Below are 14720 nucleotides of genomic sequence, written 5' to 3' on the forward strand. Positions count from 1 at the left end.
ACATCTTTTTTACATCATTTTTACATCATTGGAAACAATTATAATGAAAATCTTCAATGGAATACTTGTCTGTTTGTCTATTTGTCTGGATTTCACCAAGTTGTATGTATACATTAATTCTAAACATAGATGTATTGGTGGAAAACATTTTTAGTTTCAAATTGTGTTAACTCATACACACACTTAGCTAACTTTGTGCACATAGAAATAGTCACATAAAGGGAGAGCTTAGGTTTGCTTGTTTTTGTCATTGCTTTGTTATGTAAAAGAGTTTTTGATTAAGAGCTCTGCCTCTTTTTGATATTCTAGGACAAATGGAAGCTTGTTCCTGCTTTTCTCCAAGTATGTTTATGGTTATTTTGTTGTCCTAATGGGCTCTCGTAGAGCTTTTATGATGTTGCAGAGCAGCTTGGATGCAACAAGAAACCAAGATTAACTTTTTGCCATAATTTTGACAGTGAAGAAAGGAACCATTGTAGAGTACTCCCACCTTTGTTTTGAGTAGTTACAATTCACTGTTGGTATTCAAACACTAGATACTTTAATAAAGCTTCATTTAACAAGTATAAATTTTGTCTTTTAGGTCAAAGGCCTTGTCAAACAGCACATCGATTCCTTCAACTACTTCATTAATACAGAGGTAACACTACTTTACAAATTTTAAGCTTTTAAAGTTCCTTACATGATCCCTCAGTAGGATAGATTTTGATAATTTTCAGTTGCTTTGACAAAAGTTAAATTGTGTTGGATTGTAGCACTTCTATAAACTATTTGTATGCTTTCCTCAAACAAAAAACTAATTCTTTTATGTTTATTTGAGATCAAACAAATTATGCAAGCCAATGGCAAAGTTACCACAGAAGCAGACCCTGTTTGGTATCTCAAGTATGTTTTGAACGGTATTCCATCATCTGCTCAACTAGAATTGGCTCTTTTCGCCTTTGTGTATTTTTTGCTGTCATGTCAAAAGGAATGTTAATCAACCTCCCAGGTGCTAACTTTTTTAAAAATCAACCCATGGCATTCTTATTCCTGGGCCTTCATTTACTATTTTTGAGCCTTGTGTGTAAAGAAACTGCAAGGTGATGTACAATGAGTTCTTGGTAGTGTAATGAAAAATCGGTAATGAAGAATGTGCAAACTTGATTAAGAACTAGATTTTTTTATCATACTGTGATAATCTAAATGCTTTTTTTATCTTGAGAAATCAGCATCTGGCTTATATTCCTTCTGCTTGCAATTTAAAGTGAATGCACACAATTCAACCTGTGTAGCATCATTTGGAGAAATTTCCACTCACCCCATTTGTTCAAGACTCGACTGTACTTGGGGGGTCACTTCATTTCTTCAATTTCGTGCCAGGGGACTAGTCGCACCTGTATAATTTTGTTTCAGTTATTATCAACTAGTGTTTCTAATATACTGCTTATTTTGCATAGGTACTTAAACATCAATGTTGGAACACCTGATGTCGAAGAGTCCTTCAATGTTTCGCGGGCTGTCAGCCCACACGAGGTAATATTTTCAATGCATGTAGCACTAAACATAAGCTTAGAAGCCTTGCTGCTCTTTATTCATAAAAAACATGGAGAGATTTCTACCTTAAAACAATTTCTTGGCTATTGCTTAGTTTTCAATCACATTAAAACACTGTTTTATACTTATTTTCTTACTCGTTTGTTCAGTTATTTAATATGTATGTTTTTTTAGTCTCATGGGGATCATTTGGCTGATTCTTGTTGTATATGATTCTCCAATAGTCTTGCGTTCCATCTTTTAGTGTCGGTTACGAGACCTTAGTTACTCTGCACCAATCACAGTGGATGTTGAATATACAAGAGGCAACCAGGTTTGTGATGTATATAAAGTAAAAATTGTCTACCCGAAACTCTATGAAAAAGGCAACAAGATGGTAGATTTTTTCTTTTATAGTAATCTTTACATCTTTTCTTTGCTGGTGAAACCAAACTTTGATAACACCATTAACACCTTACTTGAACATTTAAATGTAGGACAACACACAACATGACTGCCCAAAGAATATTTTTGGAGCTTTTACATTTGCAGGTTGTGTACATCTTATGTGCTTAACGTTATGGGTACAGCTTTGAATTTATTTGCCCTTTGCTTGATTCCATTCACCTTTTTATATTGGTTGCCAACAGTGTCATGATTTTGAAGTAGAAAAAATAGAAGATTAGAGAAAGAAGGGATGTGTTCCTGTACATAGAATTTCACCTCCCATCTTCTTTGGTGCCTCTGTCTGCCTCTTCCATACGCTTTTGCTAATTGTCTTCAATCGCATGTGTCTACATATATCACTCTCAAAAACATGAAATAGATTTCTTGAAATAGTGAATATCTGCTTATAGCAACAAATACCTTAATTTGCTGGAGATGGTTTTAAAAAAATGATTGATGTGTATCCACTTTCTGAAAAATTTTATTGATGAAGTTACAATTGCTTATAATGTGTTAGACTTAATGTCTTAATACAACAGCAGAAGAACAAAATACGAATTTTTATAAAAGGGTTGCACAAGTTATGAAGACGAGTTGATGCTCAGGTTGCCATCCAGCATTTTTACAGAAATTGTTCCGTTTCATTCAAATTCTTCCTTTTTTCTAGAGAGTTGTGAGGAATAATTTACCAATTGGCAGGTAGGTTGTAGCCTAATCTTTAGTTCTGCTGAATTCGTGCAGAAATCTTTACGATCATCTAGAGATCTTTTGGTCCATCCTTTCGCATTTCACTACTCATTTCTCTACAAGGAACAGTAGCTCTTGTCCCAGCATTAACTGCTTTATGAACATTACACTGAACTTTTTCTGCAAGATACTTTCATGAATTCATTTTAAAAAAATAAACGAAGCGATATAGCAAAGGAACCTTTAAAAATGTGTCTAGATTCTATTTGTTTGAACGTTATCAGAATGAGATACAAAACTGCTCAGCGATATCAACAGGAGCTGGAAACATTGCCAATGGTTTAGTCGGCTATGCGTAAACAAGCCTTGTGCTGTTGTGAAGGATGAGTTCTTTTTTAGGATGCCGATAATGCTGCGGAGCTCGAATTGTGTTCTCGCTGGCAAAAGTGAAGCCGAATTAGCAAAATTAAACGAATGTCCAATGGACCCAGGTACGTTATGTCAAGGCTTGCTGCATTAGATAATTTCAGGGCTTTTTGTCGATAAAGATGAAGTGGTTGGAGTTGGGAATGCAGCATAAACCTCTTCATCTTTGCTAAGTGTTGCCCAAAAAAGGGAATTTTGGTTACTTTATAAACTCATTTCAGAACGGTTCCTTTGTAAATAAGGCTATCCTTCAATTTTTTTGCACCTTACCAGCTTGTTTATTATCCTGGTGGCGCTGTCCTCTTTGCCAAAGAAATTGTTGTTTACCATGTTTTCGTTTTGACGCTTTTTCTTCGATATGTCAATTTCAAGGTCCAAAGTAAGTTGAAGAAATACTTTTTGATATCAGCAATTAATTAACAGTGCTTGAAATGACCAGCATTTAATTTTCCATTTGAATTTCAAGCCCAATAAGAACTGCACACATACCAGATATCCTGTTTGATCAATTATCTCAGTAAAATTGTTGAAGATTTCATGCGATGCTTTCTCCATTTTCTTCAGGTGGCTATTTCATTGTGAGAGGTTCTGAGAAAGTTATTTTGATTCAAGAACAACTGTCAAAGAATCGTATGATTGTTGAGCCAGATTCGAAAGGTATTATAGGCTGTTCAGTAACCAGGTAAGCAAAAAATTGCAATAAATTTGGAGATTTGCATCAAAATCATAGAAAAGCTGTGTGTCAAAGAGTTGCTGAACTCTGTTGTAACCTCTAGCGTTGTGCTTTGCACAAGATCTTTTCTCATTGACATATTTTGCCTGTTAAAAATCCGCAAAAATAACGCAGTTGTAAAAAAACATGAGAGGGGAGGGGGAGGGAGGGAGGGGATAAATGGGTCATAGTGTGACTCATAGCTGACTAAAACCGTGAGCGACTGAACCAAAGTATCAGCAGCGTTTTTTTGCCGACATTTTTGTTTGTTTCGATCGCATTTTCCGAACATTGCTCTCAATAGCTTGCCGGAAGACAGCAAATTATTATCTTCAAGTGTCAACCTTGACAAAGAGCTCTCTTTTTGCAGAGATCCCCGTTGGACATTTTTTCCTTTTTTGGCCAACCACCAAAATCTTTTTCTTTTGCCCTGCTTTTTGTGGATGTATCCTTAGCCCCAAATTGGTCGCTCTTTTCAAGTTAGGACAAAATGAATAAACAATTCTGTCGCAGCCTTCATCCTTTTATGCTCATTCATACAAAACACCTTCTGGCATTTTTGCGCTGCTCTTTACTTTTTGACTTTGTCTAAAGTGATATAAAATGCCTCATATTTGCAGTTCAACCCACGAAGTGAAAAGTCGTACTGCTGTTATTCAGAAACATGGCAAATTTTTTATGAAGCACAATACTTTTTCTGAGGTTTGTCGCTGCTTCGTTGATTTTCATCCATTCTTTATGTTTCGCCTTCTTTGTGGCTAAGAAGCTAAACCTATCTCTAGATAAACCAAAGGAAACTTGAAGGCTGAAATGTTTTCTTCTCGATAGGATGTGAATGTCGTTGTTATCTTCAAAGCAATGGGCATTGAATCCGACCAGGAGATCGTGCAAATGGTTGGTACCGAAGAGGATGTATTAAATGCATTCGCCTCATCCTTAGAAGAATGCAATAACTTGCAAGTTTATACCAAAAATCAGGTAAATTTTAAACCAGTTTAGTTACCTCTTAAAGGTCAAGGCTAATTGTTTTTTAATGGTTTAGTGCTAATATTTATATCTTTGTAATCATTTTTAATTTGATATTTTTCAATAGCTTTAAAACAAAAAAAGATTGATGGGTTCTTTCTTAACTTGAATTCATGCACTTTTTTATTGATTGGAATGTCTGTTCCTAGGCGCTGCATTACCTAGGAAGCAAAGTGAAACAGAAAGCCATTTGGGGTAAAACTCGAACAAAATTTGAAGATGCTAGAGAGTTGCTCAAAAGAACCATTTTGGCACACGTCCCTGTAAGTATGCGAAGTGACCTGCAAAAGTGGTTTCATCCGCTTTAATTATTCTGGATATCCTTCATTGTTTAATATTCTTTGCATCGATAATTACTACTAGACAATGGGAATGAAAAACACACATATAATGGCGAAGAAATCTTCTTCTCAGTTAAATGCTAAGAGCCAGTTGTCTCTCTCGGATTCTTCTTTCAGGCTGAGAGGACATCGATTGGCTAAAAGGCAGCTAATCACATCGAACCTCATCTTCTATAGGCTTCTTTCGATCAACGGCTGAGCACATAATTTATCCCTTTTACTCGCTTTATCTCAAATTTTCAAAACCTAGTGGTAACAAACAGCTTTTAGAATTCAATATAAGTGCTTCCACTTTTCACATGTTCACACATCATGATTGTAATGGGTAGTCACGATTGAATCATTTAAAAGCAAATGATGCAATTAACAGTTACCAAAGCTTCCTTGACTTTGAAGAAAAAAACATTACAACATTGTAAAATTGCTTGAGCGTTTTCCTGATATTTCCTTTCATACAGTATAATAATAAATCCCGTACGTAGCTAGTGTCTCGCGAAATGCGATCCCGTATCCTCAATTTCGCAGTTGTTCTTCGCTTCAAATTTCTGGAGCTTTTGTGGTGTACTTCGTTTGTCTTCTTGTGATTGCATTTTGTCGAAAATTTATAGGTTCATAGAACTGCTAAACTGTTGTGTAAAGACCGCTTGATAAATTTTATCCCGTTCCATTACATTTTATCCCGCTCTTATATGAGCGAGAGTGATATGGTAACAAGCATGTCAATTGTTATTGTAACAACTCTTTTAGTTGCACTCAGTTTAAGAATCTCGTTTATCAAGTCCCCTGTTTTTCGCAGATTTCGGGGTACAATTTCAGAGCAAAAGCGGCATATCTTGCAATCATGGTTCGTAGGATCATTTTGGCTACTAAAAAGCTTGTGAGTTTCTCTAGCTTTTTCTTGAATTATTTTCATTTTCAACCTCATGCATTTCCAGAGATTGCTAACTTTGCGTGAATTTTAGGTAGGGCATAGTATAAGCCTGTCTTTTACGAGTTTCGAACCCTTTTTTGCAGATAAAATTTGATGATCGGGATTATTATGGAAACAAGCGACTGGAACTAGCTGGGCAGGTAAACAAATCATTGCTATGGTAACTTTATACGTTCCAAAGATTAAAGCTTCTTTGAAACGTGGTTTCATTTTGCTGTTTTATTTTACATCTTTTCTGGTCTTTTGTAACAGATGGTATCACTCCTGTTCGAAGACTTGTTCAAGAGATTTAACAATGAGGTAAATATGTTTTTTAAATATTATTTATGTTTATGGAATGTGGCTCTTCTTACCAAGCACGTGCTACCAGTTTAAAGCACAAATTGCTTAATGATGACGTAATTTATGCAAAATGGTTGACAAAATTCTTTGGTGCAGCTTGCAAGCAAACGTAGCAATTACAAGTGTATTTGAAGTTAAGCATTTTGTTTTCCACTAGTTGAAGAGGATTGCTGATTTGACAATTCCTAAACCAAGGGCTGCACAAGTGAGTCTTTGCAGATTACATCTAATATCTGCGTTAACATACTAATTTTATTTTGCTGTAGTAACTGTAAACAAGCTTTACTCGAGTCTGAATTAATGATCTATATCTAAAGGTATTAAGAAAAACCAGAAAGTCATTGCTAGGAACTTTTTCTGTAAGCACAGCTTTTTAAAAATATTAGCAATATCTGGTATATCATACTTTCCGTGAAATATTTCAGCAAGATCCTTCGTCAGCTGTTCTTGTGCTAAGGACTAACCTGTACAAAACCAAAAGGAGAAGATTTAAAATTCAAGGGTCTTGATTTCAGCTTGATTTCAGTCCAATTGCTAAAAGTGTGTTTGTTTGTTTACATCAATGTATTTCGATTTCTACGTTGAGTTTTATGAGCTAATACCGATGATAAAATACGTTCAAATTTCAGTTCGACATTGTAAAACACATGAGACAAGACCTCATAACCAATGGATTGACTGCAGCAATCTCTTCGGTAAGAGCCTCTTGAAGCAAGCATTCTTTGGAAAATACAACTTAGTATCTTGTACCAGACTTTTTGTATCTGGTATCATTTTAGTTGAATTTGTTATTTGCGAAATCTTGGAATTATAATCTTAATGACTTTGCTTGGTTTGACTGTGATCAAAGCGTTAACTAGTAACCAACAGTATTTTTACACATTGACCTTTACCTATTAGCGCTCGAAATTAAAACGATCCTGTATTTGTGTTTGTATTTATGGCATTTGTGTCCTTTATTGTTTTCTTCATCAACCTACAAACCCGGACAAAAATTGTCCAGAATTTCCAAGTATAGTCGATGTTTCTTCTTTCTTTTGACCCCCCCCCCCCCTGATTCAATATTGAATGCATGTTTTTGAAGCAAACATGATGGAACTACAAATTCAACATTATTTTGGGGAGAAAAGAGGGATTCAAATTTACAGGGGCAACGCAAAGATAGAATTGCAAAAACAAATTTTGTCTCAACAATCTTGTTCGGGATTGTAGTAATGACTGTTTGTAGATGATCAGGCTTCTGTAAGACTTTTGTAAGATGTATGTAAGATTTCTTTCGCGAAAAATGGAGCATCGAATGGGAATTCTCCAATTTTAAAGTACAATATTTGTGTAGTTTTAATGTTTTTTGTCAGGCATCTTTGCAACATTGCAGGTTTAGCCACATGATTAAATATGATGAATTTTTTTCAGGGAAATTGGATAATTAAAAGATTTAATATGCATAGAGTTGGTGTTACACAGGTTCGTGTAGCTTTAAATGTATTTTTAAAGTTTGCTAAATCACCAGAGAAGCCATTACATATCTGGCAGTAATTCGCTTTCTGACTCAGTAAAGACACCCGTAATCAGGTCTCGCTAAAGTGTGCGAGCGCGCGAGCGGCACTCACAGGCAAACCATGCCAATCAAATTACTTCTGCAGGCACATCTGAAAAAGCAGTCTTAGATAGACTTGTTCAAAGTTTTCAATTATTTAAGAATTTAGAGAGACATTTCAGCTATAGGTTTCACTATGTTAATATTAAGTTTTACCGCTTTGTGAAAATGTCCAAAAAGCTTGATATGATTGTTTATTCTGTTTGCCTTGCTGCAGCAAACTATCGGTTGAACCAGTTATTGATTGAAGGCTTCCGTGTAAAAAAATTCAGGACAAACTACCAATCTAGGTGGGGCGTGCAACCGATAGTTGCACGCAAGTGATGGAAATTGTGATTGCTGTTAATGGTTCAAATATTAGAAAAGCTGTATTATTAATTATAGTATCAAACAGTATCAAGCAATAAAACCGACTGCCATTTTCTTTTTTTGTCGTAAGCTAAAGTTTGTTTAAACTCTATAACGCCATTTTTTTAAGACCGTCGTCATTCTAAAGTAATTTTCTGTGAAAGTAGTTCTTTGAAAATTTATCGGTCTTTGCGTAATTAAACCTTACTTTATGTCTCTTATTTTAAACAATTTTATTTCCTACGCAATGCGTATGAAAAAAGTTTTGCAGGCAACTTTTGCAAGACAGTTTGTGCTCGCAGGCAGGAAATATTTTTAGGTAGGTCTGCCCGTAATTCAACCCAAGTCTCTATCCGCCCCTTTTGAAATAAGTAGCATGAAGTAGTTTTGTTAAGACTTTTAGTGAAAATATGGCGTGTCTTCTTGCAATTGCAGACTTTTAGTGATAGTTTAAGATAAATGCTATTTTAGAATGTGCTATCTCTGCAATAGCGAATGACGCATTTGCAATACCTTAAACGTTATAGTTCAGGTTTTCTTAAGTCAATTTTTATTCCAGGTTTTGTCAAGGCTATCTTATATATCTGCGTTGGGGATGATGACAAGAGTTACAAGTCAGGTATGAAATAGCTCATTAAACTAAAGATATAATAAAAGCATGTCCGAGTTATGCTTCTTGCAGCGCCATTTCATCTGTTTAAGCTTCCTGTGTTCAGGATTGGTTGCCTTCTTTGTTATGATTTGCCCCACAACCATTTGAATAAGGCTACAAGTTATAAGGCTCTCTGTGTTCGCTCCTAACGACTATATTCCCAGTCCTTCGTCTTGGTGTTTGCTTGCACTTCGCTAATGTGTTTGACCGCGTAAGGACGATGTGGAAGCATCTTCATAACCGTTCGTTGTTTCTAAGTCACTCATTCATTTACATTCTATTATAATTTTCATATGTTATATCAAGTTCGCTGTACGCAACCTTGAAGTTCGTCCTAAGCGGTTGCTTATTTTACAGTTTGAGAAAACGCGAAAAGTTAGCGGCCCAAGATCACTGCAGCCTTCCCAGTGGGGCCTGCTTTGTCCATCCGACACACCCGAAGGAGAAGGCTGTGGACTAGTGAAAAACCTTGCACTAATGACTCATGTCTGCACTGATCAAGACGAAGAGCCAATCAAACGACTGGTTTTCAATTTGGGAGTCGAGGTTAGTGTTTCTAATGTAGTAGATTATTAAAGGAATCAAAGTTCTTTTCTAAACACTTCAAGGGTTTATATGTTATATGTTGTTAAAAGATAAAAGCCTATTGCCCTCTTCACTATAGGTAGTCAACCACATGTTGCCTGCTGAACCCGCCATATGATGTTGGCCTAAATTTCTTTCCACCAGCTACTTGTGCTGTTTCAGCCTGTTTTTTATTCTTTTATTGCTTGTCGGCGTTTGTCATGACCGAAAGTAAGAGAGTTGTCTGTATAAGAGATTAGTTCTTCTCTTGGACTGACGTTAAGCAATCTTTGATCCTGTTCAATATAGCCAAAAAATACTGCATTTTAAACCGCGAAAAGTCCTTATCGTGCTACATTACAGTGACGTAACGAACTATTTCACTACCTTTGCTAGTAGGATATGCTTTGTAGATACGCTTTTCACCGAAGCAGTGCTCAAAGTATTGTGCGTTATTGTTTTTTTATTGTGTAACACTGAAGGAATGGTGGGGAAAACTTATACACGGATCTTTATAACAGGAATAGAAAAAGGCATTCATATCAACGCAGCATGCGTGACATTCAGATCAAATGAATAATATTTGCTGCAGTAAGGTTTCTTAAACTGTTTTAAAGGCATACTTTTCATTTTCTTGGTCAATTTATTTGGGGCCTCCCCCTTCCCCCCGTTTTTACATTTACAGAGATATGTCTCCATTATTGTAGGATATCAACCTGCTATCCGGAGAAGAGCTTAGCTCGCCTTATGTTTATCAAGTATTCTTAAATGGTGAGTCCGATTTTATCATTATTTGTTGTTTCGTTTTTTGCACCTTGATTGTGCACAATGCATTTGAAAAGTGCGAAGTTTGGTCTTCATAGTTTGAGAGCACAAGTCGATGAAAACTGTTTTTATAAAAGAGTATTGTTGAACCTAACGAGATATAATACTAATATAATATGTCGTTATTATTTTGCTATTATTACAGTATATTATGCATTAACCTATAGCTTTACAATATATATATATATATATATACATATATGATTAATCTGCAACAAAAAATTATTGTATTGATGAAACTGCAGGTCACTTAACCTACTGCATAATATTTAGTACCACGAAGAAAGAGCATTGTTGGACCAGATTCACGGCAGGGCTACGACTGATCGTATAATAAATTCCGCACAAAATGTTTTATTGTATGAAAACGAGGTCTCTTATATGTTCATAACGGTTTAAGACAGATTATGACTCTTTTCTTTAGATTTTGTCAATAACTAAAGTATGTCATCATGTTATCACATAAACTTTTGCCCTCCCAAAGGATTGAATTGCCCACATTTCTAATGCAATGTGACACATTCCATGTAAATTCAGCTAATATTGTTTATGTGTCCCTTAAGGAAATCTTCTTGGAATAATTCGCAACCACGCAAGGCTATTGAGAACATTCAAGCTCATGCGTAGAGGTGAGCTTATGTTGCTTTTTGACAGTAGCAGCCTTTCTGCTGTTTTTTTATTTGTTTCAATAATTCTGTTAGAACCAATGCTAACCCGTTGATTTTATAGCTTTGAACTAAAAGTTGGATATCAACGTTGGCAAATGAATGGGTTGTGTTGTTGACTTTGAATGAATATATAAAGTAGTTAGTAATCTAAGACGTGCATGGCAACAGTTCCAAAGCCATGAAAATGAGCTGTTTATTCAAAAAATTGTTTCCTTTACATTTATTTTACGCAACAGTGCAGCATCCTTGCATTTTTCTTATTATCGAAGTCCATTAAAAGCATTTATGATTCGCATTTTGATGAAATCTTGAGCTTGTTTTTTAATAAATTTCAGCTGGCTACATTAACGAATTCGTTTCTATCTACGCAAATGCATCGCAAAGGTAAGGATAAAATGGTATTTTTTTCTTGGTTTCCTGCAGTGTTTTCTCTACTCCCTAAAGTCCAGCTCATAGCAATCTTTTCGTGGGGTTAAGGGTGGTGGCTGGGGACGAACAGTGGGAGTCAGCAAATGCTTACAAGATTTGTGATGCGGACTCCTGAGGCTAACTGCATTGGGAGGTTAGTGTTCCAGACCTTTTTACTCGGCTCTTCCCAATAGTTTTGGGTTTATAATAGGCTTGATTGATTGTGGAACCTTTGAAAACACTTTTCAAAAGTTTAAACAAATAGAAGGCTCTTAGACCCTACGGAATGTCTTGTCTATAAAATTACAGTGTCGATCGTTGTGGGTAAAATTCCGATTCTTGACAGGCTCCAATTTAGAAATATTGTGCTTTAATTTGAAATTTTGGACTTCCCTTTATCCATGTTATAAATTTGCAAAAAAAGGATATTATTGATTTAACATTTGAATCTAAAAAACCGTTTCCACTCCTATTCGTAAATGTGTCATTTGATTCAGATAAACATGGATTTCTACGTGTATCATATACTGCCGTCTTAAAGTATTCGAACGAAAAGATATTTGTGCCCATAAACATCACACATAATTTTCAGCCCCTCGATATTGGTAATAGTAGACTTGCCAAACAGCTCTTACAAGCAATTGTGAAATGCCAAGGAGATAACATGTGCAGGGATTGAATTTTATTCATAAGTTGTCGTTTTTAAAGCCAACTCAAGCAAGATGGCTCATGGAATGGTTTAATTATTCAGAAAACGAATCCGATGTGGTACTAAAGAGCTCGGTAGGGCAGGTAGCACGGAACCAATACAGATGACCAATTTTATCATTATTGCTAGCAATAAAGATGAAGACTTTATCTAGAGGAAAACATAATTTTGATTTGAATTACCTAACTCAGTTTGCTTACTGTAATTTGAGCTGGAAAACTTTATTTTGGCCTTATTTTGTCTATAATTGCATTTCGTTTTATCAGAAAGTGTTTTCAGAAACTTGTCCGAAATGAAAAGCTGAAGTCCTTAATTTTTAGGGCATTGCTATCTGTTTTGATTTCTTCATTGATTCTTCAACACAAACCATAGATAATGAGGCAAAGTTTTGGAAACGTTATTCTAACTTCTTTACTTTAACAGATGTGTCTACATCGCTTCTGATGGCGGAAGGATGTGCAGGTATGATTTTTTCAGTTTCAAAAGGTGCTCAGATGACTTGGTATTCTGCTAATAAAAGATTTACTCGTAAAAAATTTTCCTCTTCTTTCTCATTATTTATGATTTAAGTAGTAAAGAAAAAATCACCCAAAGAAGAGGTTTCAGCTTAAAACAAGATTTAAAAGCACTTGTGTGATATGCATATTTTAGGCCCTTTAATAACGTCAATCTATAAAAGTTGTCAATCTATTTTGCAGACCGTACATAATCGTGAAAAATGGTGTCCCCCTTGTCGTCCAGGACCACATAGATGAGTTGATCAGAGGAGTCAGGTAAACTTTGGTTCAAAACTATCGATCAACAATTGTCTACTTGATTCATCTTGAAGTTTTTCCTTTTTTCTTAGTTAGTTTTTTCTTGCAAAAAACAAGCAGATTTTTAATTCATAAATTTGTTCCAAGAGAAGGATATGTACGTAACATATTTTTTCTTACTTTCAGGAGTTTTGCAGATTTTCTCCATCAGGGACTGGTCGAGTACTTGGATGTCAACGAGGAAAACGACGCTGACATCGCATTGTACGAAAACCACATAACAAAGTACGTTAATCACATTAGGCTATTTACGAAAACCAGGACCTTTTCACCTCAGATTACTTTTTTAGTAAAAAAATAAAGCTGTTTGCTTTCATACATGATAGCACTAGATTTCACCTCAAATTTCAGGGCATAACGTGGCGCCATGAGGATACGACCTATCCCACAATTTTGCAACCTCGTTTTGTAAAACAATGTTTAACAGTAATATTGAAAAAATGGGGATCTATTTTTTAACTCAATTTATTTCACTTCATCTTGTTATCCGTATCTTTCTAAATCCCAAAACAAACATAGAGGGAAATAAGATTACTTTTCGCAAAGTCAGGTAAGCGAGGTATCCTTAAGAATGTGCTGTTAATCTTTACAAAAAATAAAGGTGTCTGGCTTCGAATGGTGTGCTTTTAATAATTTTCCCGCGGGCAAACCCCAGGACTTCCATTTCTTTTGTCCTTTAATCAAAGACCTCAACCACTTTCTAAAAGGTGTCTTCCAAGCTAAGCATGAAAGACCCGGTATAAGCAGAAAACTTTATAATCTTGCATATTTTTTTAAATTCTTGCTTTAAAAACAACGAATAAGGAAGTTTTTGAAAAAAGATCATTTACTATAATTTTCAACAACAGATAGGCCGTATCTACGAACCGACAAATTGCTTTTCAGTTTTGTCCCACTTACGTAACATTGATATCGCTGGCAAAACATTGTGGAATATCTTTTTACCTTAATAAGAATGCTACTAAAAAGTTTTTAGGATTCAGGCTGACCGCCTAGATATTCAGGTTTTTGACTCCCAGACTCTTTGAATATTGCTTCAGCGATGAGCTTTCATCGTGAGATTTTGTTAGAGAGATTGATCTTGGTTAAATCTGCTATGGTATCAGGATAATATTGATAAAATATAAGTTTTACAATGCTATAATTGTGTTGTGTGATTTCTGTCTAATGAAAGGCTCGTTCATTTAAACCCACCTGTATTATATATATGTATTCATAAAATACTAAAGAAATGATGGAAAAGCTTGTTGATTTCATAGGTCAACAACTCATCTGGAAATAGAGCCGTTCACCCTTCTTGGTGTGTGTGTTGGTCTGGTGCCATACCCCCATCACAATCAGTCCCCAAGAAACACGTATCAGTGTGCTATGGGCAAGCAAGCAATGGGTACACAAGTCAACTCAATTTTTATGCAGCATTTGCCAACCCTTCTTTGTATATATTTTGAAAACATTTGTTTCTTCTATTTTTTCTTGACGTTCGTTGCCCACGTTTCCTTACCCAGGGTTCTATACACTTCTGGTCATAGTTTCCTTTAACAACCACATGATTTACCCTCTGTATTACCCACTCTGTATTACCCACTCTGTATTACCCACTCTGTATTACCCACTCTGTATTACCCACTCTGTATTACCCACTCTGTATTACCCACTCTGTATTACCCACTCTGTATTACCCACTCTGTGTTACCCACTCTGTATTAC

General features: G+C 35.6%; 1 protein-coding gene across 1 annotated transcript in view; it reads left to right on the forward strand.

The window, feature by feature from the left end:
- The window catches only part of LOC135686461 (DNA-directed RNA polymerase III subunit RPC2), a 39025-nt gene that overhangs the window by 4904 nt on the left and 19401 nt on the right, over positions 1-14720 (forward strand). Inside the window, exons 3-28 of the mRNA XM_065202691.2 lie at positions 310-342; positions 584-640; positions 821-885; positions 1440-1515; positions 1781-1849; positions 2630-2661; positions 3049-3140; positions 3640-3757; positions 4408-4489; positions 4616-4765; positions 4963-5076; positions 5951-6031; positions 6169-6225; positions 6338-6385; positions 6585-6632; positions 7057-7122; positions 7841-7891; positions 8932-8991; positions 9382-9570; positions 10296-10359; positions 10977-11042; positions 11417-11465; positions 12622-12660; positions 12897-12971; positions 13140-13238; positions 14273-14400. Coding sequence (XP_065058763.1) covers positions 310-342; positions 584-640; positions 821-885; positions 1440-1515; positions 1781-1849; positions 2630-2661; positions 3049-3140; positions 3640-3757; positions 4408-4489; positions 4616-4765; positions 4963-5076; positions 5951-6031; positions 6169-6225; positions 6338-6385; positions 6585-6632; positions 7057-7122; positions 7841-7891; positions 8932-8991; positions 9382-9570; positions 10296-10359; positions 10977-11042; positions 11417-11465; positions 12622-12660; positions 12897-12971; positions 13140-13238; positions 14273-14400 — 2008 coding nt within the window. The remainder of the gene's footprint in view (positions 1-309; positions 343-583; positions 641-820; positions 886-1439; positions 1516-1780; positions 1850-2629; positions 2662-3048; positions 3141-3639; positions 3758-4407; positions 4490-4615; positions 4766-4962; positions 5077-5950; positions 6032-6168; positions 6226-6337; positions 6386-6584; positions 6633-7056; positions 7123-7840; positions 7892-8931; positions 8992-9381; positions 9571-10295; positions 10360-10976; positions 11043-11416; positions 11466-12621; positions 12661-12896; positions 12972-13139; positions 13239-14272; positions 14401-14720) is intronic.

This window comes from Rhopilema esculentum, chromosome 6 (genome assembly GCF_057945365.1).
Source record: "Rhopilema esculentum isolate cy_ngs chromosome 6, ASM5794536v1, whole genome shotgun sequence".
Taxonomy (NCBI): Eukaryota; Metazoa; Cnidaria; class Scyphozoa; order Rhizostomeae; family Rhizostomatidae; genus Rhopilema; species Rhopilema esculentum.